Source organism: Podarcis gaigeae (assembly GCF_964106915.1).
Source record: "Podarcis gaigeae genome assembly, chromosome: 2".
Classification (NCBI taxonomy): Eukaryota; Metazoa; Chordata; class Lepidosauria; order Squamata; family Lacertidae; genus Podarcis; species Podarcis gaigeae.
Window position 1 is genome coordinate 31447937 of NC_139679.1, and position 25640 is coordinate 31473576.

At 49.6% G+C, this 25640-nt stretch overlaps 1 protein-coding gene across 1 annotated transcript; it reads left to right on the forward strand.

Annotated features, from left to right (window-relative positions):
* The first annotated feature begins 9398 nt into the window (after positions 1 to 9398).
* CBX8 (chromobox 8) lies at positions 9399 to 14635 on the forward strand. The gene is made up of 5 exons (XM_083726097.1): positions 9399 to 9787; positions 10390 to 10433; positions 10643 to 10708; positions 10842 to 10908; positions 11152 to 14635. The coding sequence occupies exons 1-5, from the start codon at positions 9719 to 9721 to the stop codon at positions 11998 to 12000; spliced, it is 1095 nt and encodes a 364-aa protein (XP_083582223.1). The 5' UTR covers positions 9399 to 9718; the 3' UTR covers positions 12001 to 14635.
* The last annotated feature ends 11005 nt before the right edge of the window (positions 14636 to 25640 follow it).

Consider the following 25640-nt stretch of genomic DNA (forward strand, 5'->3'; position numbering starts at 1 on the left):
CCAGCTCCTGTAAGCCCCAGTCCGTATAGCCAGCGGTCAAGGACGAAGTGATTCGCAGTTAAGCAACATTTGGAAGAAGAGGAATTCCCCAACCCTTGCTATAAAGGCCAAATCGATTTTTCAGGGCAACCCTGAGTTCAAAAGTTGAGCCTCTGCGATCTACAGAACTTACCTTCGATTCAGTTAATATAAGATGGGAGCTTTAGCCCTCGATCTTTATCCCGAAGTAAACCCCACAGGATCCAATAGGTCTAACTCCCATGGACCTCCGTGCAATACTGAAGCCCAAGCCTCCACATGAAACCAAGAGCTTTAAACAGGAGACTGGCAACTCGCAACAGGTCTGGATTCATTCCAGAATAACTACCATCCTTTGCTTCTACTGATAAAGGAGGTTTAGAATTTGGAGAGAACAGGCGCACTGTGTAAAGTGGTCTGATGGTGAAGTCAGCCTTCTTCTGACCAACCTGGTGCCCTCCAGATGTTTTGGACTACAATTCCCATGAGCCTCAGCTAGCACAGTTGCATATCTGATAGAGGAGTGGCCTGATGGAAGTGGCAGTCCGAAGGATGCGGAGGACACCCGCTGGGCGAACACTGAGATAGGGGGGAACCGGATCATGCAAATAAGCACTTCAGTAAATCCCAGGAGGCGAGGCCGGCACTCATTTTCCTTCCTGCTGGTGGTCACTGTCTCGCCTCTCCCCGCCGCCTCTTTCTGACTTCTCTGGTGAACTGGACGAGGCTTTTTAAAAAGGCCTTTAAGGGTTGCCCTCTGACTCTGGCGTGGGGTGCAGGGGGTCCCCTTGCCCCCAGGCTGCGGGGGAGGGTCTTGGTTGGCCGCAGCCCAGCCAGGGTCAGCCCTCGTTGACCTCCGTCCCCTTTCGCCCAAATTCCCCCCTTCCAGGTCCCCGCGCCCGGGGGTCTCCCTCCTTTCCGCTTCATTCTTCTCACACCACCCCTCAGCCCCGGGGCAGCCAAGCGCGTTGATGGGATTGAGCAGAAACCCGCTGGGTCCTGCCTTGGACGGGCCGCCCAGAGACGGCAGCCCCTGGCTCCGAGGCAACGCTGGCCAGCAGGGGAAGAAGGGCAGCTCTTCCAGGCCGCCACCTGCTCAAGCCGGCCGGCGCTGCCAAAAAATAAAAAAGTCCTGCTCAACTCAAGCGAGAACCCTCAGCACAGACTGGGCAGTCACAAGGGCGAGCGACGGGAAGGTCCGGCCCGTCCTTCTTGCGCACCGCTCCTTTCGCGTCTGCTGGATGCTACTAAAGCAGGCTTGGTTACAAGAAGGGACGTCCTTTGAAATCGATTGGACGGGTCCTGCTTCGTGGGGGCGGGTGCTAAATACAGCCACGGGAGGTTCGGGTTCCTGGGTTCAGGGTCGTGACCTTCCCTCCGCTTCTTTTGAAGACCAAATGCACAACGCGCGGGCCTTGGCTCTGCTTTGGCCTTCCCGGCCAAGTGTTTTCAACAAATGGAGGACCCCATCGGGTTGGGCGGCTGGGTAGGAGGTGAACTCACTACGAAGCAAGGCAGTGTGGGTGTATGGGGAAACCTAGGGGCGAATCCTGATAAGCTAGGGTTTTTCTTGGAGGGAGGGGATTTAAGATTGCCCCGCTCGTTCCAGGGAAAGCCTGAAGGCGGTGTGAAAGGCAAAGGGGAGACAGCATTGTCTTTCTGCTCCACAAAATTACAATTTATTTATTTTTTAAAAAAGAGAAATATCATAGGATCTGATCTGTTTTAACAAAAATGGTTGCAAGTGGGATGCACATCTGTCCAATAGAACAAAGATTTCAGGAAAAGTAAAAATTTAAGAAATGTAAAATCACCAGTAACTGAAGAAAAACTAATATTCGGACTGGGATTAAGAATCCCAAGGGCAGGCCAGGGAATGTTTGCTGGGGACATCTCGGTTCTTCAGCAGGGAGAAATTTGCTGACCCCTGTCCACATCCCCCGATCCCAGCTAAGGGCGCTGCTATCTTATGTTGCCCTCTCGGTTTGGTACACTGTGCTCAGACTAGCTTCCTTCCTACGCACCCTAAAAAAACCCTGGGCGTTTGGGTGTTATCAGCACCACGCACTAGCCAACTGAGCTATCCAGGACAATAGCTCTCCCCCGTTGTTGTACTTCAGACTTATTGCCACCAGCAGAGGAGTCAGAACTTAGCTATCGTGCCTAGTAGCTATTGATAGCCTTACCCTGAATGGCTTGGCCTGGCTTTCCTCTTTAAAGCCGCCCGAGTTAGTGGCCAGCGCTACATCCCGTTGCAGCGAGTTCCACCGGCAATAGAGACACTAATTATGTGGATAATGATAATGATCATCCTCATCAGATGAGAGTGCCTGTAACTGGCCAGGGTGATGGTTTCCCCCAAACCCAAGCCCTTGCAAAGGCATCTGTGCGTAGCATTTGGTGTTTGGTTCCTCTCCCATTCTCCCAGAGGGGTGACGCAGGCTGAAGGGACACGGGTGCGGGGCAGGGGGCACCTTTGCCCCTGGCAGGAAGCTGCGGCTGCCTTGTCCACGTGTCGCCTCCCTGTCACTTGCAAAACAGCCCCGCCCCCTCCCCTCTGCCTCACTCGCAGAGACAGAACGGCTGACAGGAGGAGAGACGCGCGCCGTATTTATTGGGTTAGTCGCGCCGTTTGCCCCCATAAACCACACACCAAAGCACTCACTCGCGACCCCATCCCTCTACGCCAGAGGTAACCAACGCGGTGCCCTCCAGACGGTGTTGGACTAACAGCCACCAACAGCCTCAAGCAAAATAGTTAATGGTGTGAGGGATGATGAGAGTTGTAGCTCAACAACTTCTGGCGCCAACCACCCTGATTAGTGGACAGCTCATTTGGTTAGACCGTGGTGCTGACAGTGCCAAGGTTGCAGGTTCGATTCCGTATGGGGCAACCGCATATTCCTAGATGATCTTCAGGGTCCCTCTCAACTCTACAGTTCTATGATTCTATGATAGTCTTGCTCTACACTTACTGCTAACCTGACATCTCCTACAAGCAAGACTCCTTGCGCTGCCACGATTCAGTTCTGTTCACCTCCTGGTGATTTCCCGTCCATAGTAACTGCTACCGCTGACCCCACGCTCACATCAAGAACATTCACAACATCCCTCGATCCATTAGCATGTTGTGAGAGGGGACTCCAGCAGCCCTTAGGGCTCATGATGGGACAGGACAATTTGGCGGTCACAAATCGGGATAAAATTGACATACGTCAGCGCTTTTATGCTGCAAGGATTCCTCTCGCGTCTCACCCACATCCATTCAAGCTGCACAGATGCACATCAAGAGTCCAGAGGAAAAAAGCAAAACGCAAAAGGGACACAGCTGTCTAAATACACGGAGGCGCCCATAGACTCTTGCAAGGTGCACTCCTGAGCCTCAAGTGAAAGGTGAGGTCCTAGCTTTACACAATTCCTCGAAGTCCATGTTCATTGCACCCGCTGAGTCTTACTTTCCAGATGGCACGTTGAAGATTGGGCTGCAATTACTTACCTGGAAGACCCTTCCTTTGCAATGAGAGATTGTCCTGGTGTTCGTATGAATGAGCGCTGCAGAACCGTGGCACGTGCCCTGCGCCCACACACAAATGCACACAGGCCACAAAGCGCAACAAAGGCACGCCTCTGCACATACATGCTCCGCTCGCTCACTTATTTAATACGGAGTACTTTTGACACAGAGGCACAGGCGGAGAAAGACACGCCTCACTCTCTGCACACCTTCGTTTCAACACCTGCGCACTCACCACCGAGCTTCTTCGAAGCTATTGGACGGCCTCTATGGACACAACGGGGAAATGGGTTTCAAATGCGGAGGAAATGCGCAAAGGGGCGGGGCGGAGCTGGCTGGGCCAGCCAAGTGAAAAAAGGAAGGTGCTTCTGTCCACACGAGGAACATCAGGAGCTGCCTTCAGTCTAATCAGTTCACTGATCCGTCTACCTCAATATTGCTTACACGGTCTAGCAGCCAGCGGATCTCCAGGATTTCAGGCAGGGAGGGAGTCGTTCCCAGCCCTACCCAGAGATGACTGAACTTGGCACCTTCCGCATGAAAAGCAGATACTCTTTCATTGAGCTGTGATCCTTTACCAATTTGCAAAAGAATAAAAGAGAGTTAGATTGACTCGATTGTCTTTCTGTGGCCTGCATTCAGGTCCACCTCGGCTTAAAGTTTATATTGATTTCGTGGTATGTAGAAACGGACCATGCCACCTAAAGCTCAACAATAATTACTTCTTTATTTTATTTTTTTAAATTTTTGTCCTCCTGCTTGCTGTGAGGTCATGTGCGTAAACTCTGCAGTTACACGCGCCCTCTCGGGTTGATTTCGGAAAAAACCATCACCAACAACAAAAATCCCGACTGCTTGGGAAATGGCACCGTGTGTCGTCCCTGCTGCGTGAGTGTTGCGCGCGTTTCGCCCACCGACGGCGCAACCTCTTCTTCTCTACTCGCACCGACCAGTAAGTCTGGGGCGCAGTGTCGCAATCTCGGGCGCAGCCATCCCGCAATCTCTCCGGCTCCCTTCGCGCCTCCGCGACGCCCCCGGCTGGTTCTCCCGGGCCACGCGAGCACGCGCGAGACGCCACCTGACTCGGGCATTCCCTCCAATCGCCGCGCAGGCGCGACAGGATCCGAGCACCACAGGCTTGTCACTGCATGTGTGTGTGTGTGTGTGTGTGTGTGTGTGTGTGTGTGTGTGTGTACGCTGTTTGCACGCTGCGCGCTCCTTACTGCATCGTCTCTATAGTATAACTATATCAGAATGCGCACTGTTGGTTCGTTCCTCCCTGCTGTCCACCTCCAGGCTGTTTCAGATACAGCCTCGGTATGAATATGGTGATCTATATCCCCAGGCTGCCGAATGAGATTTTTGGGAAGCGGAGGTGGGGGGGGGGTGAGGGATGGACAGGCAGCCAGCCAGCCTTGGGGAGATCCCCATTTGGAACGCAGAACAGGCCCCTCCTCCTCTTATTTCCAGCCCTTTGGCCGAGGCATCCCCGGGCAGTTCTCTTCTCGGTCCTTCTCCTCCACTCGCCTCTCTCTCTCTCTCTCTCTCTCTCTCTCTCTCTCTCTCTCTCTCTCTCTCTCTCTCTCTCTCTCCATATCGCACTGCAAATACAGCTCTAATAGGGAAAACGTCGCCTTAGCTGCTCTCCCGCACACCCCGCCCAACGCTGCGGTCTCCTAACGCTCTCCTGGTCCCCGATTTCAGCTCCGAGCCCGCCGAGACAAAAGCCACGTGTCGTGGCGCGCGGGGGGAGGAAACAGGTGTTTGGCAGCCCCTGTTCCATTAAATAAACACGCGCACACAAAGAGAGAGCCCGGGAGGGAGGGGAGCAGAGGCTGTGTGTGTGTTGGGGGGGGGGCGAAGGCGAGCCGGGGAGAAGGGGGAGCTAATTTATCACGCTGCTAACGATCCTAAATGGAACTGCTGGCATTTTTTTCTTCATAAAATCGCAATGCTAGACCGTTTTATTTCCACTTTCACACAGGCGCACGCACTCGCTCCAAGACAGTCAAAATTGCAGCCAGATGGAGGGAGCCAAGGTGGAAGAGAAAGCCTTTACCTTATTTCTCCAAGCGGAGGCGCGCGGACATTGGGGAAGCTCAGATGTCCCAGCAAGCCGATTGGAAACGGAACAGGCATTTCGCACCGGAGCCTACAAGCTATTCTAGTCTGTACTGTGCTTTTATTTGGGAGGGGAGCAGGTAGAGGTGTGAGGGACAGACGGTGAAAACCCAACGGGGTGCGTGGAATAGACACGGGGGTTACTCCAGAGGTGGCCTGATACTATATTGTTTATCCTAGTGGAAATAAGAAAACAGAGAGTGAGGAGATGGTTCTGCGAGGCAAACCTCACCCTTCCTCTAAACTTTATACTGCTAAATTCAAGTTTTGTACTATAATTCTGATCCCAACGCCAAAGCTGTTTCGTTTTTGGAAATAAACCTGCCCTAAAAACCCTGTCCCCAGATTGTTCAGAAACATGTTGAATATTGCTGCCTTTGCTAGTCAAGTGTACCATTCAGAGGAATCCCTCCGATGCAGAGATTGATTGATTGATTGATTGATTGACTGCTGAAGCCATAACGGCCAATACGCAAGATCGTGGAGATAAATGCTGGGTTTCTGCTAGAATGGAAAACACCGCACACCCTTGGCTCTGATATCACAAGCGTACCTAACTAAGGGATCTTACTGTCGCTATCTGACTTATTTTGCTCAAGCACTGTGCTAGGAGCTGCACAAAACTCTTTACTTTTTTAAAAATAATAATAATATTATTATAAATATCCACTCCGCCCCTGGTCGTGGCAAATAGCACCAGAATGCATCTTAAGTTTTGAACCATACCACTCTTCGGGTCAAGTCCATCCTTTCTGTTCAGATCACGTCGGAACACAGAAGGAAAAGTGGTTCCTTCCTCCCCGGTTTCTGAAACCCGGCGGGGGACGACTCCCAGCCTATCTGAACTCCCCTCTCCGCGCAGCGCCTGGACTTCTTCTTGAGTCCCTTCAAATCGTCTGAAAAGTAAACACAGTTAACTGGAGTAAAGAGGCAGTAAAGTCACTGAGGGATGAAACGCAGAGAAATAGTATCTTAAAACAAATAGCTGCAGTCTTAAAGAGCCATTAGTGATTTAAAGGGGATGGAGGGCGGGGGAGGCGGCTTAAGGAGGGAAACCTGCAGGATGGTTCGGCAAGAGGAGCCCGACGGTGCGGGGAGGGGAGGTCGAAGGAAGAGGGGAAGAGTCTCTCAGTGGAGAGAAACGCCTTGATCGCTCAACACACACGGGGCCACTTTGTTTACAAACCCCCAGACACTTGTGACACCCCTTGCGGGACGCGACAAACGCCTCAACATCTCCTCTCCCACAGCCGCCCTTACGTTTTATTATTTTGTTTTATTTATTTATTATTATTTCTCTCTCTCTCTCTTTCTCTGCTGCTCGAGCAAACTTGCGAAAAGCTAAGCCCAGAGGTACTTGGCGCGAGGAAACCGGAGCCTCGTATTATAGGCTCTTGAGGTCGGCTTTATTTTCACTACCCAAACTGTTGGAAAGTATTTAAACTTAAGCAGAAACAGCTGTATTGCTGGCACCGCTCGTTCTTGCTGCGAAGAAAGACTTTGTAGTCCACGGCTGGCTTCTTTAAAAAGGAGAAAAGTTTTGGCTGCTATTGTCCGATGGGGTGATTTATTTTATTTTATTTTTATTTTACGTAATTAGCAAATAACCTCGTGTAGTCGTCTCCCCACGCCAGTGTTATATGCTTTATTAACCCATAATACAATATATAATATGACTGTCTCATAGGTTTATATTTAATACCTCCATCTAATCCATCCATCCTTGGGGAAGCAGCTATATCGTGGTTAACTATCTGGGTATCTTTTTTAAAACTCCCAACTAGCTACTCTATTGATCTGAACTCTGATACATTTATATTGACTTTTGGTCCTTTGTTATACCCTATCAGCACAAGCACAGCGAATCATCTGAAACAGAAAATCTGTATACAGTACTGAATAGTAAGTAAGTCTGTCTGTCCCTGTGGAGTGAGTTTTGTTGTTGTTGCTTTTTGCTCCAGACTTCAAGCAGTTGGACAGAAACAATTTATCTTGAAGCCTGATTTGGGGATCACGTCAAAATTATCCGGCATAACTGACTTCTCGATGGGGCGCGGGTCTTCAAAAGCCATCCAGCCAAAAACTCCCTCTTTGTCTGCCCGTCATTCCCGGAGTTCACAGGAAACGTTTTGTTGGTAAAGCCAAACTGATGTCAAAGAAGTGTACTTAGGATCGCAGCTTCGTAGGTTTCTTTCGCTCCGATCCCACACGTGCTTAACTCTGAAGTGGGGAGTCGTGGATGTCCGTGGAACTTACCGCCAAGTAAGGAGGCAAAGTTAGGATCTCCTGTTTAGCTTTATTACCTCTCAGATCCCTCCCCACCTAGGATGGAAAGGTCAATAAAGATCGGTAATAAGTAACAGAGACTCTTTCTCCGCCGCGCAAATCGCGCGTTTATGGTTTTTCTATCGCATATTTCCGCATCCCTCTCACGCACGTGCACAACCCCCGTCCCCGTATCTGTCTGCATGTGTCATGCTGCAAATATGCCTTAAGTCAAAGTTCAACCGAGTTTTGCTCAATATGTTGCCATAAAACGGAACGGCTGCTGCGTTTCAACTTTTCTACGCAGCAGAACTCCAGAGGAAGGAGAACGCTTTGCTCGTGGAAAAGCGCAGGAGTCCCCCTGGTTTCGGCAGAGGTGGACGAGGGAGCGGAGCGAGGCTTTTCCTTGGCGACCGAGGGCTGCCTAGGAAAGCGACCCGACTCTGTGTGTCTGGCTCTTGGGAAGGAAGGAGGTCCAGTCCCAGGAGCAGCAGTCCTCCTCTTCCTCCGGTGCCACCGAAAAAGAGATGGGGGGCTCGCTTGCTGAGTCGACTTTTTCAGCCCATTGTGTGCATTTGAGTGCTATCTCCCCCCCTTTCTTTTCCAAATCCCTTTCTCTGCACAAACGTCGCTGCTGCTGCTCAGGAAATGCAGCGTCTGCTTGAGCTGGGTGCAGGAAGGCAGCGCGCTGGCTGGCGGCTTCGGTGGTGGTACCTAACCGATTCTGGTCCCGCCTTCTCCTCCCGCTATTAAAAGGCACTTTACGCGGTGGGAGGAAGGAGAGGCGGGCGTGTGTGGGGGGGGGTGAAGGATAGGCTAAATTATTTCATATATTTTTGCAATGCGCGCCACACTCGCCATCAAACCGTCCTTGCCTAGAGGATCGAGAACGCCATCGATTTCCCAAACCTATCCACTACCCCAAGCCGAGGGAACTTGGCATCCCCATTCACCCGGAGTGGACACCCCCCTTTATTATTCTATCAACACGCCTGATCTTCGGATAGGGAGGGGGTTCTCTGCAAGGCTTAGGGAGGCGTCGTCGTCGTTTATTTTGTAAATAAGTCGTTTGAAACACACACATACAATAAAACCGTTATGGTATCATCGGCTTCTAGAAATGCCACTGAATTTATTCCACCCTCCTTCCCACCCCCACCCCGCATCCTCGCCCTCTACCCCCACCCCTCTACCCCACGGTGAATAGGGAGATCATCAGGCCGTGGGCCCGAGTGCCTTGGCAAGCGGCAGCGAGTCCAGGCTGCAGCGTCTCTCTGCGAAAGGGAGAAGGGGGGCGGCTGGGGAGGGCTGCCTAGATGTGCACCCCTCCCCCCACCCCGGTCTCCAGAACCAGACAGCTGAGGACCCCCTCCTCCCTCCCCCCTCTGGAGAGCCCCCTCCCTGCTCTCCTCCTCCTCTTCCTTGGGACGCAGCCTGCCCGCCCCCTCCTGCCTCCCTGCTCCTTGGGCGCCGCCCCCTTGCGATTGAAACGCGGCTCACGTCGCAGGGAGGCGGGCGCCGCGCGGCCGGGGGAAGAGCCGGGCCCAGGCCGAGCGGAGGAGCTCCGGCGGCGGCGGCGGCCTCCCTCTCTCCTCTGCTCTCCCTCCACCGCCGCGGCTGCTCCGAGGGAGCGAGCGCGCACGCAGCCAGGCAGCCAGGCTCCGCCAGCAACAAGTGCGGAGGCAGGCGAGGGAGGGCGAAGGCTGACGTCAGCGAGCGGAGTATTATGGTCTGGGCTGGGCTGGCCGCCGCTGCTGCCGCCGCCGCCGCCGCTTTCCTGCTGCCCGCGGCCGAGTAAACATGGAGCTCTCCGCCGTCGGCGAGAGGGTGTTCGCGGCCGAGGCCTTGCTGAAGAGACGCATCCGCAAAGTAGGTGCCCTCGCGCGCACGGGAAGCGCCCGTCGGGGCTTTGTGCGCGCCGCCCCCGGGCCCGCAGGCCCCGCGCGAGGCCGCAGGCAGGCGGGCGGGCGGGCGGGCGAGCAGCGCTGGCCCGGCTGCTCCCCCCTGCCTTCTCCTTCTGATGCAGTAGCAGCAGCAGCAGTAGCACTCCGGAGCCCCGCCGCTCCGCCCGGGCTGCTGCTCGCGTTGCGCACGGTGCCAGCGCCACCGCCATCGAAAGCGGCTCCTGCGCCTCCTTCCTTTGCATGCATGCACCGTTCGGGCTGCTGCACGGATCTTTCGCTGCACGCATTCGCTGCATGCATGTTTGATCACGTTTTTTGCAGCACGCCCCCTTTTTCATGTATGGATTTCTCTCTCGCCCTTGCCGCTTGTATGTGCATTTTTGTGGCACGCTTTTGGCCACACACACATACACACTGCGCACACCCACACGCCTGACACATGCTTTTGAGTGCACCTTTGGTTTTTATTACAAGCTTGGTTTTGAGCGTTGTATTGCATTCTTCTGGACCGCCCCCTCCTTTTCCTGAAATGCATGCTAATTTGTCTTCTCCTCTTGACATCTGCAGGGTCGTATGGAATATCTTGTGAAATGGAAGGGCTGGTCTCAGAAGTAAGTAACTGTCAAAGGCAGTCCTTGAAGTGGAATGTGTATTTAGGATGGTGTTGGCCTTGTTTTATTTTGCAGTAAAATTGAATATAGATGGATGGACTGGACAATCTTTTAAGTTACCATGCACTCATTATTTCTGGAAAATAAGAACGCATTAAAGAAACAACCCCTCACACCACCTCATTTTGTTTTCCTTCTCCTTTGGCTAGATACAGCACCTGGGAACCTGAGGAAAATATTCTAGATGCGCGTCTGCTTGCAGCTTTTGAGGAAAGGTATGCTCTTTAGGCAGGGGGAATTACTTTTCACCCATATCACTGTGTTTTGGAGCAGTGCTAATCTGATGCTATGATCTTCTGATTTTTTTTATTAAAAATTTCCTTTTTTCTTTTAAAAAACCTCATTTAGGGAAAGAGAAATGGAACTTTATGGTCCTAAGAAACGAGGCCCCAAACCCAAAACGTTTTTGCTAAAGGTAAGAGGAAGTGTACAGGATAAAGAGAGAGGTGTCTTCTGGCAAATGACTACTTGTAACAGAAATCACATAAAAAAGCAGCATTGCTAATGAGGGATGATTTCATTGCTGTGTTTATATCTATATGTGAGCCAGAGGGAAAAACAAACACTGTGATAGCCTTATAAGCTAAATTTATGAAGCTGCTGTGGCAAAGTATTAGATCAATCCAGTTCCTTTTTATCTGTTCTGTTCTGTTTGCAGGCCCAGGCAAAAGCCAAAGCTAAGACCTATGAATTCCGTAGTGACTCTGCTAGGGGGATCCGGGTGCCCTACCCAGGAAGGTCCCCCCAGGAGATGGGCTCTACTTCCCGTGCTAGGGAAGGACTGAGGCAAATCCCATTGCCCCCCCAAAGCACCTCCGCCACTGCTACCACCAACACCTCCCGAGTGGAGACCATCCAGGAAAACAGGATTGGGCCAGAGGAAGACCGGTCTGAAGCAGCCTTTAAAAAGCGAGGACCCAAGCCCAGGAAGGAGCTCTACAAAGACCTGCCTGAATCGGCTGACGTGGCCTGCAAGCGGAAATTGGTGGAGCCAGGGGACAAGGCCGTGGTCGATTACCTAAAAGCCAGAAAACTGGAAGAGGCAGCTAACCCGGGCACAGCCAAATTCAGTTCAGGACACAGTGTGATCCAGTTAGCTCGGAGAAGGGAGCCTGAGTTGCCCAGCGCTGTCTCCAGCCCCAGAGCAGAAGCTGGCATTAAGCTGTGTGCACCTGAGGCCTACCCCCCCAGGCTAACAAAGCACAGGGCAGATTTCCTGGATCCGAAAGGGCAAAGTAGTTTGGACTTGGGCGCCCCTAAGATCTTGCACAGCTCTGCGAGCCAAGGCGGCTTATACCGAGATGGTATCGGGACCCAGGCTGGCAGGCCTTCTCTCATTGCCCGCATCCCTGTCTCCAGGATCCTTGGTGACCCGGAAGAGGAAGCTTGGAGCCCATCTCTCAACAACTTGGAGAAAGTGGTAGTGACTGATGTGACGTCTAATTTCTTGACAGTTACCATTAAGGAGAGCAGCACAGACCAAGGCTTCTTCAAGGAAAAGCGATGAATTCCCTTTGAGAAGAGGAGGCATCTAAAGGGTTTGGGGTAGAGGTTGTTGTCTGGTTCTGGATTTTTGGTTTATTGGACAGGATTGGGGGAGGGGGAGGGGGAAAAACACCTGCCCTTAACTCATTCATTTAGTCCCTCACCACCAATTTCAATTTTGGTTGGAAAAATTATCTCTAGAGTTATATTTTCTATTAGATGTAAATATGTTATTTAAAGAAAAATACATATATATATCTATATACATATATATTTCAACTCTAAGTTGTTGGTTTTTTATTTAAGGCTCTTGGAGAAGGACAGTAAAAAAAAAAAAACAGAACTGATGTATGTCTTACTTCAGTTGCAAGAGCAGGTGTAGATAGTGAATGACCTTATTAGCTAATTATAACATATTGATTTCATTTTTTCTGGTTTGTTTGTTTTCCTTTTTTTACCCTGTCCCTTCCCCCAAAGAAGATGAGGGCAAATAGGGGGTATTATATTCACCTGGGGGGACGAAAAAGGTCTCCAGTTTCTTGATTGTTATATTATAAGGTGTTGCTTTGTACAATCAAGTGTGCTGTATACACAACTGTTCTAGCTGGGCAGCTGAAGGGAGCACTTGACTTTACAGTATTGTCTTTCATATGTTTTGCTCCAGTTTTTTGTTTTTTGTTTTTTAAAGTTGTTGCTATAAAATGTGTCAATTAAAAAAACAAAAAACCGAAAGATGTTTTAGCAAAGAAGTATTAACTTGAATGACCTTTTCTTGCAAGGGAAAAGGGGCTTTGTATGTTTCAAGATTCCGAAAAAGTGTAGCTGCTGTCATGCACTTTAAAATGACTTGTGGGGAGAAGGGGGTGGGGAGAAGTAACTGAGCTGATGGTTTAGCTTAACTTGTTCTGGTCTTTCTTTCTTTCTTTCTTTCTTTCTTTCTTTCTTTCTTTCTTTCTTTCTTTCTTTCTTTCTTTCTTTCGTCCTTCCCTAGTCACTCCAAAAAAAGAAAAATCTGTTTACATTCCTTACATGCCAGAAAAGTTGGGGAGGAAAGTATCTCACTGCTCATATTTTAGCCGATCCTGCTGTTACATTGAAAGTAAACCTCCTCTCTCTCTCTCCCCCCCCCCCCAACTTCCCCACAATTGACCTTCTTCCCTGGTTGCTGGATGGGTCTTTAAAAAGGTGTATTAGGGAAGATCTTTATCTTTCTCAGAAATGTTAAGCCTCCATTATAGAAGCTGAGAAAGCAGCTCCTCTTTAAAAGACACTTAATTAGGGGCACAGGATCAGTTACAAAGCAAGCTGCCTGCTTATATGTGGCTTTCTTTCTCTTGTACTTTCTGGGAAGAAGTATATTCTGCTCCGGGCCCCCCCTTACCCCCATTCCTACACGAGATTCTTCTTCTTTCTGTGATCAACAGTCAAATAGTTATTTTCACCTGCCAGTTTTATGCTGAACATAAACCCCTTTTTCCTGCTCCCTTGCATAAAGCACTCTTGACATTTGAAGATTTGTAAAATGCGTTGCTATATTCAGCTCCCTCCAGTTGTTGTTCCCCCCCCCCCCGGAAATGCAAATTTGTTTCCTAACCCTGCGTTAGACCCTCCCACATTAAGAGGGGATGTGTGCAGAATGGGAGGCTGGCTTTGCTCTCGTTTGTGTTTAGCAGGTGTTGTGGTGTCCCAATAGATATTGATTTAAGCATCTCTTCTTGGTTCAAAAAGCACAAATCTGTCTAGCAGTCTCTAAGGGCCTGGCGGGGGGGGGGGGGGTGAGTAGCCTTCTCTGTCTTTTCTCTGAATGGCCTACTTGCTGGAACCTTTGAAAGCATGCTCTAATTTGGGGACGGCGCTGGGGATGAAAGCACATGTGGCATAATGAGACATGGGGAGGATGAAGGTTGGGTGTAAGAAGGAAGCACAAGGAGGGCGGTTTTCCTTCCCTGGTTTCAACTAGAAGTGTCTTGCTTCTTCACCCACCTTCTTGCTTCTGTTCATTATTTTGGAGGTTTCTTCCAACGAAACAAATGTGGGGATTTTCGTTGGGACTGTACCAAGGGAAGTAAGTCAGGTTCTTGTTTTCTGTCCCCTCCTTTCTAAAATGAAGCCAATATTTCAAACTCAGTTCAAAAAATTCATGAAACAAACTACAGATGCGTTCAGTTCTCCTACATGGGGTGGGTGGGGAATATGTATGTCAGCTTTTTGTATGTTGACAAAGGTTTCCGTAGTCCTTCTACAGAGGCTGGAAGGTTTGGGGTTGGGGAAAGGGTAGTGGCCAGGAGGAATGCCTCTTGGGTTGAAAATAGATCACAAATGCGGTCCCTACCTCCTCAGGTGTCAAAGGTGGCTCTGTGCCACTGACGGACATGTGTCTCTTGATGCATGCCCATGGGTATATAAAAGCTAAACATACATGTGGGTGTATATGTGTATGTACATAGTTACATATATTGAATGTATGTGCGTGTGAGTTATTTAATGCTCTTTGTAAAAAAAAAAAGGAAAAGAAAATACAAAACCTATAATCATGGATCTGGCCTAACAAGTCTCAGAAGTGAAGCTTAAGTAGGTGTCTTCGGCCAGTGTTGAATGTCTAATACAGTACCTGCTTTTTATGTGAACTGAAATATATATACGACTTTGTAAATAGAGACTTGGCTTTGTTTTGTTTGTTGCTCCGTGGAGTGCAAGAGAGATGCAAACCCCCCCCTTTGCAATACAGAGGGTTGCTGGCAGTGTGTTTCCCTGCTGGAAAGGCTTGTGGCTGGGTTGGGGGGGGGAGGGGGGGAGGCGACAGGGCCACTTTTGCTGACTCAGCAGTGCTTCTGCCGCAGTAACCAGAGGGGGCTGTGCTGGGTACCATTTTCTGAGTGAGATGTTTCAGTCAAGGGGAAGAGATGCTGCCTGTGACTATCTTTGTTGGAACACATCTCTCAAGGGGGGCGGGGGTAGCTTAAGAAGACATTTAAGCCCTGGAAGAGACCTAGATCTCCATAGGTAGACTGAACTATAGCCCAGCCAGATGATAAAATTTATTACCAGCCTAGAAAGGGAATTGGGCTAGGAATTTCTGCCAGTGGTTTGCTTTGGTCTCTCTGCTTATACCGGCCTGTTTTTTTAAGTCCCATCCTGTTGCCACATTATTTCCAGTCCAAGACCTCCCTGCCACTCATTCCAACAGTGATCTGAATATACCGGAGGTTAAAAACGAGAGTAGAACCCTATTATTTTTATTTGTTGCTTAGCTGGTACTCACCAAGCAGTGGAAGCTGCATAGGTGAATGCTGAAAGGCAGGGGTCCATCTCGGACTTCCCCCCTCGCAGGTTCCTAAGAGGTTCTCCTGGGTTTCTAAGTGGAGCGGGGCCAGGAGTGTGTGTGCATGTGCGTGTGCTTGCGCGTGCGCGTGCGCATTATTGCATCCAACAGAATCGCGAGGTTCATTCGCGTTCCCACTGACTTCAATGGTAGGAAATGCTCACAAGATGCAAGTTTTCCTCTTAGCCAAGTCATAATGGGATCACACTCCACGTAAAGCTCTAAACTGAGCAAATGCGAAGTAAACGGGAAGGAAAGCCCTATCTTAACCTTTAGATGAGCAGTCTCTGCATCGCCAGTCTCTGGTCTGGAGAGCTTGAGGTAAAGTACGAACCAAGAGTAGGAAATGTGCCCCCACCTCAGATTTTAAATGCAGCAAGCCAAGGATGGCAAGCTCGTGCCGAACAGGGCCGGACAGTCCTGGCCTGCTGCGCTTCGTTTAGGATTAAGGAGCGGCTGAAGCTCAAGGTTAGCTATGGAGATAACAGCAGTGGAGAAGTGTCCTCTTGCGCTCTCCGGAACTGCCTCCATAGCCTCCCCACTCTCCGCTAGCCTTGACGTTGCTAGGAGAGTGCTATCGCATTTCTGGCAGCTCTGGGGAAGCAGAAGTCGTTTTCATGCTGAGCGTCCTCTGCGAGTCTCTCCAAGTCCTAGCTATCTTCTCCCATGACCAGACAGAGCGAAATGCGCAGGAGTTCTGCTAATCTGGCCAGACTGCGGAGCACCCAAGGGCGGCTGTCACTCGATGCCTTAGAATAGATGCCTTAGACTTAGAATAACTTTCTGTGTGCACTTGGGCGGGGGTGGGGGGAGGATGGAGCGGGGGGAGTTAAAGGACAACCCTCCCTGAAGGAGAACAGCCGACGCCTGATCTGAAAAAGTTAACTTTTCATCCCATCCTCCTTCTCGTACATTTTGGCACAACAACCCTGAGAGGGAGGGTAGGCTGAGTTTCTTCGCTGAGTGGGGATTTAAATCTGAGGTTCCCAGGTTCAAGTGGGATCCTGCAGGCAGCACTCTGGCTTGAGGAATGATAAAAGCCGTCCGGCACCCCGTGCTCTTTCCTGCTAAAAAAAGGAAAAATATTGTACAACTCGCGCTGGCTGCCTCTGAGAACAGCCACGGCCACCCTAACTCTTAGCACCCTTTGTCTTGGGGGTCCGTGAAGTCGTTTACCTTACTCATGAGTAAGCTCATGTTGCTGCGGGTCGTCTGTATGAGTAGCAGCAACAATTATCGTATATTTAAGCGGGATAAAACCCTCTCTCAAGCGAGCGATGAGCCAGTAGCCACAGAACGAACCGCGGCTTGCATTTCATTAAGAAACTTCTGAATTATAAGAGCGCCCCACCCCCAGAAGTCGCCTTACCTTCGGGAAAAACAACAACAAAACGGGGGTGGGTAGAAGGACAGAGAGGGACAACTCCAGAGCGACTAGATGATTTAATTTTAGGATTTTCCTGGAGGTAGAGTTTCCACTCTCGCCCCGTTCTCGCCCACCTAGTCTTGCATCCCAGCCATCTATGGCCATCTTGGATCCTGAATGTCTCACGCTGAGAAAGGACAGCGAACAGTTCTGTCTATCATAAAAGCCAAGTTTTGGTCGGGAGCGTCTCCTTTCCCGTATACGCGGTGCTCGCTTAATTATTGTTTGCTGCGGCGTGTTTCCCTTCGTCTGTGCGCGACGCCAAGCCAGCAATTAGCAAGCCCAGAAACGCAAGTTCGGTAGCAGAAGAGCCAGCTTGGTCCCGCGACCGTGGGTTCCCGGGGCTGTGGGTGCCCTGCAGCGTGCATGGCCCTGGCGCCGAAATGTGTGGGTGCCCGGCCTTTTTATGGGGAATTTTGTGGGCAGCTGGCACCTAAGTTGGGTTGCGTGGTCCTGCAAAGAAGCATCCAGTCCTCATGAAGGATGCGCCCAAAGGCCCCCGATTTGGAAGCATCTCATTCATATTTATTTAGGACCATTCTTAACAACCTGAACAAAAGTATTTGGTTGGGGGGAGGAAGGTAAGCCCCGCCCCACGTAATCTATCACCATTTGAATGGCAATGCACATCAACTTTCTGGGCCCCCTCAAATATTGTATGGGGGGGCAAAGACCCCTCGGCCCCTAGAGGTTGGCTCCTATGATTCTTACCGTGTCTTTTCTCCAAAGCAACTCAAGGGGGGCAAAGCGAGGTCTCTCTTCTCCCACTTGTCCTCTTTAAAACAACATTAGGGATCGGGAGAGAGAGAGGATCCAATGACTAGCCAATGAGTTTCTGGCTTGAGTGGAGATTTGAACCCGGTTCTGCCCGCTGGTGTTAGTCCGATGTTTTTAGTAGTCCCTGCACGGTGCCTCTGCGTCTCCTCCCGGAAAGATCAGCTCAGCCACGACTGTTCCCTTACTGAGATCAAGAGAGAATAGAGTGGTACCTCGGGTTAAGTACTTAATTCGTCCCGGAGGTCCGTTCTTAACCTGAAACTGTTCTTAACCTGAAGCACCACTTTAGTTCATGGGGCCTCCTGCTGCTGCCGCGCCGCGGGAGCACAATTTATGTTCTCATCCTGAAGCAAAGTTCTTAACCCGAGGTAATATTTCTGGGTTAGCGGAGTCTGTAACCTGAAGCGTATGTAACCCGGGGTACCACTGTATCAAGGAAGCCCGCATTCCTTTCAAAACACCGACTCCCCTCTTTGTCCAAAAGGGAGAGCCGGGCGCCAGACCTGTAGCTCAGCCTCGCATGAAGAGGTGCTTTGGTTCAATTCCCGGCGTGGCTGGGAATGTCCCCAGGAGAGCTGCTGCCAACCAGTGTAGGCAGGACCGGCTTAGATAAGCCGGCGGTCTGGCTCAGGCACCGTTCTTTGTTTCCCGTTGTGTTCAAGGCTGCTCACGGCCTCCTCCGTTCCTTGTCAATGTCTGCACTGAGTTGAGCTTGGCGCCCAGGTGTCACGAGGTTTGAGCTGACACGAAAGTCCTGTCCCGGATGCAGTTCAGTCGCCAAGGCTGGTCACCCCCGTCGCGTGGGAAGGCGCCTCTCCTTCTATCGCCAGCACCCCCCGCACCCCCCGTTGCGCCCTGCGCATCCAGCCTCGCTTCCTATGCGCTGCCGGTGTGGGAGGAAAGATCTGATTCAGTTTCTGGCAGGGATCCAGTTACTCGGGGTCTTGGAGTCCTTTCCTGAAAATAGCCAAGGAACTCGCCGTCTCCTCCGCTGTTTTTAGGAAAGGCGGCGAGACCTGTATTTTGTTGTTTTTAGGCGACTTCCCTCGTTAGGTGGTGTTATACAAGCTGTGTTTGGAACCGCTGCACTCCTTGATATGGAACTGCTGAGTTTTCACGTTTCGGACTTCCCCAAGCTTGAGAGGAGCAGGGAACCATCCATCCCCTTAGCCGTCCAGGATTTATTTTGACAGCGTGGCTTTTTCAATTCTGGACGACAGAGAGGTGCGGAGGCTCCGCCGGGCCGCTTTCCTTTTTCCGTGTAGACTAGGGCAGAACAGCCCTTCCAGGGGATTTGTTGTTGTTGTTGTTGTTTAGTCGTTTAGTCCTGTCCGACTCTTTGTGACCTCACGGACCAGAGCACGCCAGGCACTCCTGTCTTCCACTGCCTCCCGCAGTTTGGTCAAACTCATGCTGGTAGCTTTGAGAACACTGTCCAACCATCTCGTCCTCTGCCGTCCCCTTCTCCTTGTGCCCTCCATCTTTCCCAACATCAGGGTCTTTTCCAGGGAGTCTTCTCTTCTCATGAGGTGGCCAAAGTATTGGAGCCTCAGCTTCAGTCCTTCCAGTGAGCGCTCAGGGCTGATTTCCTTAAGAATGGATAGGTTTGATCTTCTTGCAGTCCATGGGACTCTCAAGAGTCTCCTCCAGCACCATAATTCAAAAGCATCAATTCTTCGGCGATCAGCTTTCTTTAACTGCCTTGCCGTGGCGAAGGGGCTTGAATAACTCAGAGAAGCTATGAGCTATGCCGTGCAGGGCCACCCAAGATGGACAGGTCATAGTGGAGAGTTTTGACCAAACGAGATCCACCTGGAGCAGGAACCGGCAAGCCACTCAATCCCTGCCAAGAAAACTCAATGGACAAAGACCAGAGGGATTTACTCTGGGCTTAACCAAGGGGGCAGGGGTGGCTGGTGCCTCTGGGCAGGGACTGCAGGGCGGGGGTAAAGCCGGGCAGATAACAGGTTTTGCCCCCCTCCTCTTCCCTGCTGAGGCCTACAAAGGGCGGCAGAGAGGGGGAGGAAGCTGTGCTGCCCACTGGGCTGGGGGCAAGTCAGGAAGGCAAGAAGTGGAGGTGGGGAGCCGGCTGAGGGGCTGGTGGGGCTGTGCCTCGTTTGCCCAAATGGAGCAGCCTCCGCTGCAAACGGAGGGGAAAGGAAGAGCGCGAGCGCGCAACCACCAGTTGGCGCGGGGTTCAAACAGTCCACGTCCCTTGAGGATGGCGATGTGTCCGTGGATGGGCCGAAGCACCAACTCGGTGCGGCTGCAGTCTCTATTTCAGACAGAACCAGGTAGCCCAAGGGGAAGAAGGATCACGCACGTCTTTCCCTTCTCCAAGCAAAAAGATGAATTTTGCAGCGGCCATGCAATGTTGCAGGAAAAGGAGGTGGGAGGAGAGGATTTTTACCACCTTTAATTATGGAGCAAATGTTCCAGTACAGGTTTTTCGCTTCAGCCGATTACTCCAGAGCAAGTCGTTGGAACATCAAAGGAACCGTAATTTTTCTTCATAAGGGACGCGTATGGACTTGGGAAACTCCCGATTCGGCCTCGAGTCCCGCAGGGAAAGTCTTTCATTCCACCGACAGCAATTTATATAGGGGAGGATACCCGTAAGAAAGTTCTCTTGCCTCAGCAGCGAACTTCATTCAGCGGTATGCCTAAGCAGTAGGAAATTTAAGTTGCGAGGCGAAATCCATTTTCCTCTAGAGAAGACCTGCTGGTCTTCGAGGAGTCGACTGCAGCATCCAGCGGCCTCTTGGGCTTGAGGAACAGCCGGTGGAAATGGCTAGATCATCCCTGCGGGATCAGCCTGGGAATGAGCTCGCCAGGAGGCAAATGTCTGCCAAGTTAATCGGCCCCCGGGAGACACAAACAGGGGTGGGCAGGCAACCTGTGGCCTCCCAAACGCCCTTGGACTACAACTCCCATAATCCCCGTGACCATGGCCCTGCTGGATGGGGACTGGTGGGAGTCCTCCATTGAGAGGCGTGGCCCTTTCTCGTCTTCTCTCCCATGCTAGTGGTTCTGCAGATGATGCGCTTCAGCTGCTATTTATCACCCCACTTCCTACACTGTTGACTTTTGGAAGACGGTGGAGGTGGAAAATGTAGGGATCCATCCCTTTCCACCAACTCCCCCGAGCCAAGCGGCTTATAAACTACCGTTGCTACTTTTAACCGGGTCAACATAGCACCACAGGAGCCACCGCGGGCTCAAAGAATGGGCCACTGAAGAAACGGAGTTGTAACTTGTTTTCTGGGCTCACGCAGGCGTTAGACGCTTTCGATTCCCTTCCCGGAGAGCTTCGCTGCCACATTCGGCAGCAGGACCGGCTCTGGCCACTAGAGGCCCTTTGGCAGTAGAGCACTGACTGCCTGAACAGATTCCCACAATGCCGCATTTAGAGAGAAAATAGCCAGCAAGCTTTGTATGGGAGTTGCTCTGGAGCAGCTGCAGTAGTAGTAAAGTAAAAGACTTGTACTGTAGTGTTTGGATGTTAAGAGTCTAGGGATTTGATCATGGCATGATTCAGCTGAGATATTTTCTCTTACAAACAAACAAACAAACAAACAAACAAACAAACAAACAAACAAACAAACAAACAAACACACAATTAGGCAGGTTGTGTTAGAAAACACTCCTATTATCTGTGGAAATTTCTTCTAGCAAGTCATGTGGACGAGATGAAAATAAACATTAGATTACGGTAATTTGTGGACACACCTGTTCAGGGCTTGAGGCAAAACAGGGCGTGTCACCTTTCCCTGCCCTGCCGCCTCCACACCTTTTGCCACCGGCGCCGCTTTTGCCACCAGCAGAGAAGTAGTGCTGGTGCAAGTGCAAAATTTGGACGAGATCTCACATGATTTCAGATACAAATTCAGCTGACAGCAGTGGCAGGGAGCTTGGGGGCTTCTGCAACCTGAGGCAGCCACCTCAGACTGCCTAATGGCAGAACCGGCTCTGCACCTATTAATTGTCAGTTGATAGTGCCAGGGTGTTATACCAGACGTTATAAAGAGTGTTCCACAAGTCATCAGATGACCAGAAGGACTTGACCATTTTTCTTTTCTTGCGTACATCTACTGATACATTAGGTAGTTCTTTTGCCCAGTATTTAAATGCACTAGTACCTTATAATTTCTCTCTCTCTCTCTTGGTGGGGGAAAGAGTACAGTGGAGAAGGAAGTATTTGGGATCCATCTGAATGGAAAGTTGCACACAGAAATACAACCAATCAATTCAAGTACAGTAACTGAACTATGCATAGGCCACAGTGAGCTGAAAAGTTAAAAAAAAATTTATTGATACTAAAACAATGAATTGAAAGTTATACAAAAATTGTCCAGCATAGCATTTTCTAGGAGCCCTTTTAACCTGTAAAATAAATTAAAAAAAACAAACACACAAAACAGCCTAGAAATCTCAAGCCTAAACTAAAGTTAATGGCCAAAGGAAACTGGAAGATAAGACACCACACAAGAGAAGCAAGCAAAGCCAGCCAGCCAGGGTCAAGCAAACAAACCCCAAATGCAGCAATGAACCCACAGTGAGATCAATGGGCAGACATTGCTTTCAGCCTTATTTAATATTCTGCCTGGAAAGTCTGTCCCACTCTAACAAAGAACCTAAGCTTTCCCAGGGTAATAACATCTCCAACTTTTGTTCTCTTAGCATAAAAGCAAAGGAACAGCTCTAGTTAAAGCAATTAGAAAATGTCATACAAGAACTATTTGGCTTTAAAAAAAAAATTAAACACACAGTGATTGACACACATTACAAAAAGCACAGAACCAATTCTCACAAGTTTCCTTCTTGTAAAAGCAATTCTTCTTGAATGCAGAACTGGTACACAGAATATTATAGGAACGTGAACAGCAAAATATAAAACTAAGTCGGTTTTGTGATTTTTTAAAATTTTATAGTTTTGGTACTGTGCATACTACACCTTTAACCAAGTGACTTACAACGGATAACTTCTTCCAGCCAATGCAAAAGAGCAACTTAATTATTCCAGATGAAAAATATTCATTTGATATACAAATACTGTAGCATTATTCATGTTTTTTTTATTTTTAACAAAAACTCTTCAAAAATTGAGAAAGTAGTGACAAGACTTTAAACAGCAGTTTGCCACACAACTAATATACTCAAGACACATAGCAGCAAACCTAAGAAAAATATATAAAGATAGGCTTTGAATACTAACTTTATCAACTGGTAAACATGGTCAGCACCAATTTGCCACAACAGATTAAACTGTATATGAATTCACAACTTGTCAACTAGATTCCCCCCTCCCCTCCTTAAATGTTTCACTTACGCATTAAGCAACTGAATGGAGTCAACTCAAGTTGTCAGAAGAGTGGATCACCTTGCTGGTTAGTAAGGCGTTTTCAAGATTACAGACTTTGGAATTGAAATAGCTGGTTAATAGAAAGGCACAGCATTAGAACTTCTAAGGTAAAGAGAGCAACAGACTCTTCAATATTCCAGGCAAGCTGTGGAATATAAGCTTGTCTACAATGGCAGTGTCTGAAGAGCAAAAGTCAAGAATCCCAAGAAAATTGTACAGAAGTTTGAAACAGGCAGGGATGCCCCTCAGTAAGAGGAAATGGTTGTATATTTCAGGTTGTGTTGACAGAAGAAGCTTATCTAGAAAACCAACCGATGGCACAAGTTAGAAGAAAACAGGATGCACAGAGGCAAAATGGAAAATATACTGATGTAAGTTACAACACTGCAAGCTCTGTGTAACACAGGTATACACACATAACATAGGTAAAAGGTAAAGGTACCCCTGCCCGTACGGGCCAGTCTTGACAGACTCTGGGGTTGTGCGCCCATCTCACTTAAGAGGCCAGGGGCCAGCGCTGTCCGGAGACACTTCCGGGTCACGTGGCCAGCGTGACATCGCTGCTCTGGCGAGCCAGAGCCGCACACGGAAACGCCGTTTACCTTCCCGCTGGTAAGCGGTCCCTATTTATCTACTTGCACCCGGAGGTGCTTTCGAACTGCTAGGTTGGCAGGCGCTGGGACCGAGCAGCGGGAGTGCACCCCGCCGCAGGGATTCGAACCGCCGACCTTTCGATCAGCAAGTCCTAGGCGCTGAGGCTTTAACCCACAGGGCTTAAGAGATTATATTTGAGCCAGTAGGATTTCTGGATGGAGGAAAAGCTTGTTTCTGCACCCAAATTCTCAGCTGTATCAATGGATGCCATCAATTAACCAATACAGCATGGATGCTTTTCCCCCTTGTGGAAAGAGGATGGCCTCGGCAAAACAGGAGGCTGCCATGTCTTTCTAGCAGACAGCTGCCATTTCGATTAGCTGAAAGGGACAAAACAGCATACACACTAGGATAGTATGAAGTCTCTCTCCTACAGAACCTTGGCCCTCTAAGGCTTTAATAGCCACCTCATTGTGGCAGCAGCATCAGACTGCTGCCAGCAAGCACACTTCTCCAGAAGGCACACTGCAGAAATCAAAAGCAATCAAGATTCACGGAAACAAAGTATGCGATAAACACTTGATGCACAGCAAAGTCAATGAGATAGCAGGCAATTGAAGTTTATGAAATCCCTCTCTGTGACTGCAAAAACAAGACCTGCCAACTGCATGACAAAGAACACGACGACATTTAGGACTCTAAGTCTGGGCCAGGCATTGGCAAGAGCTTTCAAATTATTGGCTAGTGGAGGGCCTTCAGCCTTCCAAATGGAGAATTCATTGGCTGAGCTTATACTAAGAGAGACCAACAGAACATACTGTTGCATTTTGGCACCCAGAAAGTGAGACATTCATGCTTTGCTGAGAAGAAAAACAAGACCCCTGTGTGCTAAGGCCATGTAGACCCTGAGGATTAATCCTGGGGCAAAACAAAAGCACAACACAACAAATGAACAGAAGTGGCCATTATAAAACAGGGCTCCAAGTGTCTTGAAGCAGATACAGTGGTACCTCAGGTTAAGTACTTAATTTGTTCTGGAGGTCCGTTCTTAACCTGAAACTGTTCTTAACCTGAAGCACCACTTTAGTTAATGGGGCCTCCTGCTGTTGCCGCGCCGCCAGAGCACGATTTCTGTTCTCACCCTGAAGCAAAGTTCTTAACCTGAAGCACTATTTCTGGGTTAGTGGAGTCTGTAACCTGAAGCGTATGTAACCCGAGGTACCACTGTATTCTAAAGCTATAGGGCAGTAATATGACCATAATGTCTTGCCCAATGGTTTAGAGCCTCTGCTTTAAGACACGAGTCCCTATTCTGCAAGGCCAACAAAAAACAAGGACAGCTGAATGGAGAACAATAAATGGGCAGAGGAGTGCAGAGCCTTGTGAAGTGCACCTGCATATTCAGAATAAATGCTTCCTTCCATTTCTGAGGCTATACACAAGGATGCTTTTCATTTAGAAGTTGACTTTACGGTCACATTTACACACTACATTAGAATCAGTGACATCATTGTACATATCAGCCAAAGGGACTCTTTACTCTGGTCTGGGCAAAGTTCCTTAATGGAATTATACTGTTACTATAAAGTATGTTTTTTGAACCACTATTGTGCGCACTCTAGCAATTAGTACTTCAATCTCACCAAAACATAGAAAGCTCTCTGAACAATGTACAAGCCCCCTATTTAGCTTCCTTCTGAAGAGAAGGTCCAATGCATCAACTGGCTAATACAAGTGTTCTGCCGGTGCAAGGATTCCTCCTTACCAGAGGGAACGGTCTCCCCTCTCCTCCTCCCAAGCACTATTCTGGGGGTTCTCCCAATTCTCGAGAGTGGATTTGGCAGGAAGGAAAGGGGAAAAGTCCCAGTGAGTTAGCGAGAGCCTATTTGCTGGCTTCCACTAATGTAGTGGGTTAGTTGAATCCAGGCTAGTGTTTCTAACCAAAACTTAAACAATCACTCAGTGGCGTAGCGTGGATTGTCAGCACTCAGGGCAAGGCAAGTAATTTGCGCCCCCTAACCCCCAGATGTTGTGCCCGGTGCGGCCGGGCCCCCCTGCACTCCCCACGCTACGCCACTGCAATCACTGCTTCATTATCAACCTGCACCTGGTTTATAATTGCAGTTACTTGGAAACAAAACCCATTGATTTCCATGGGATTTACTTCTGCATAAGCAAGGT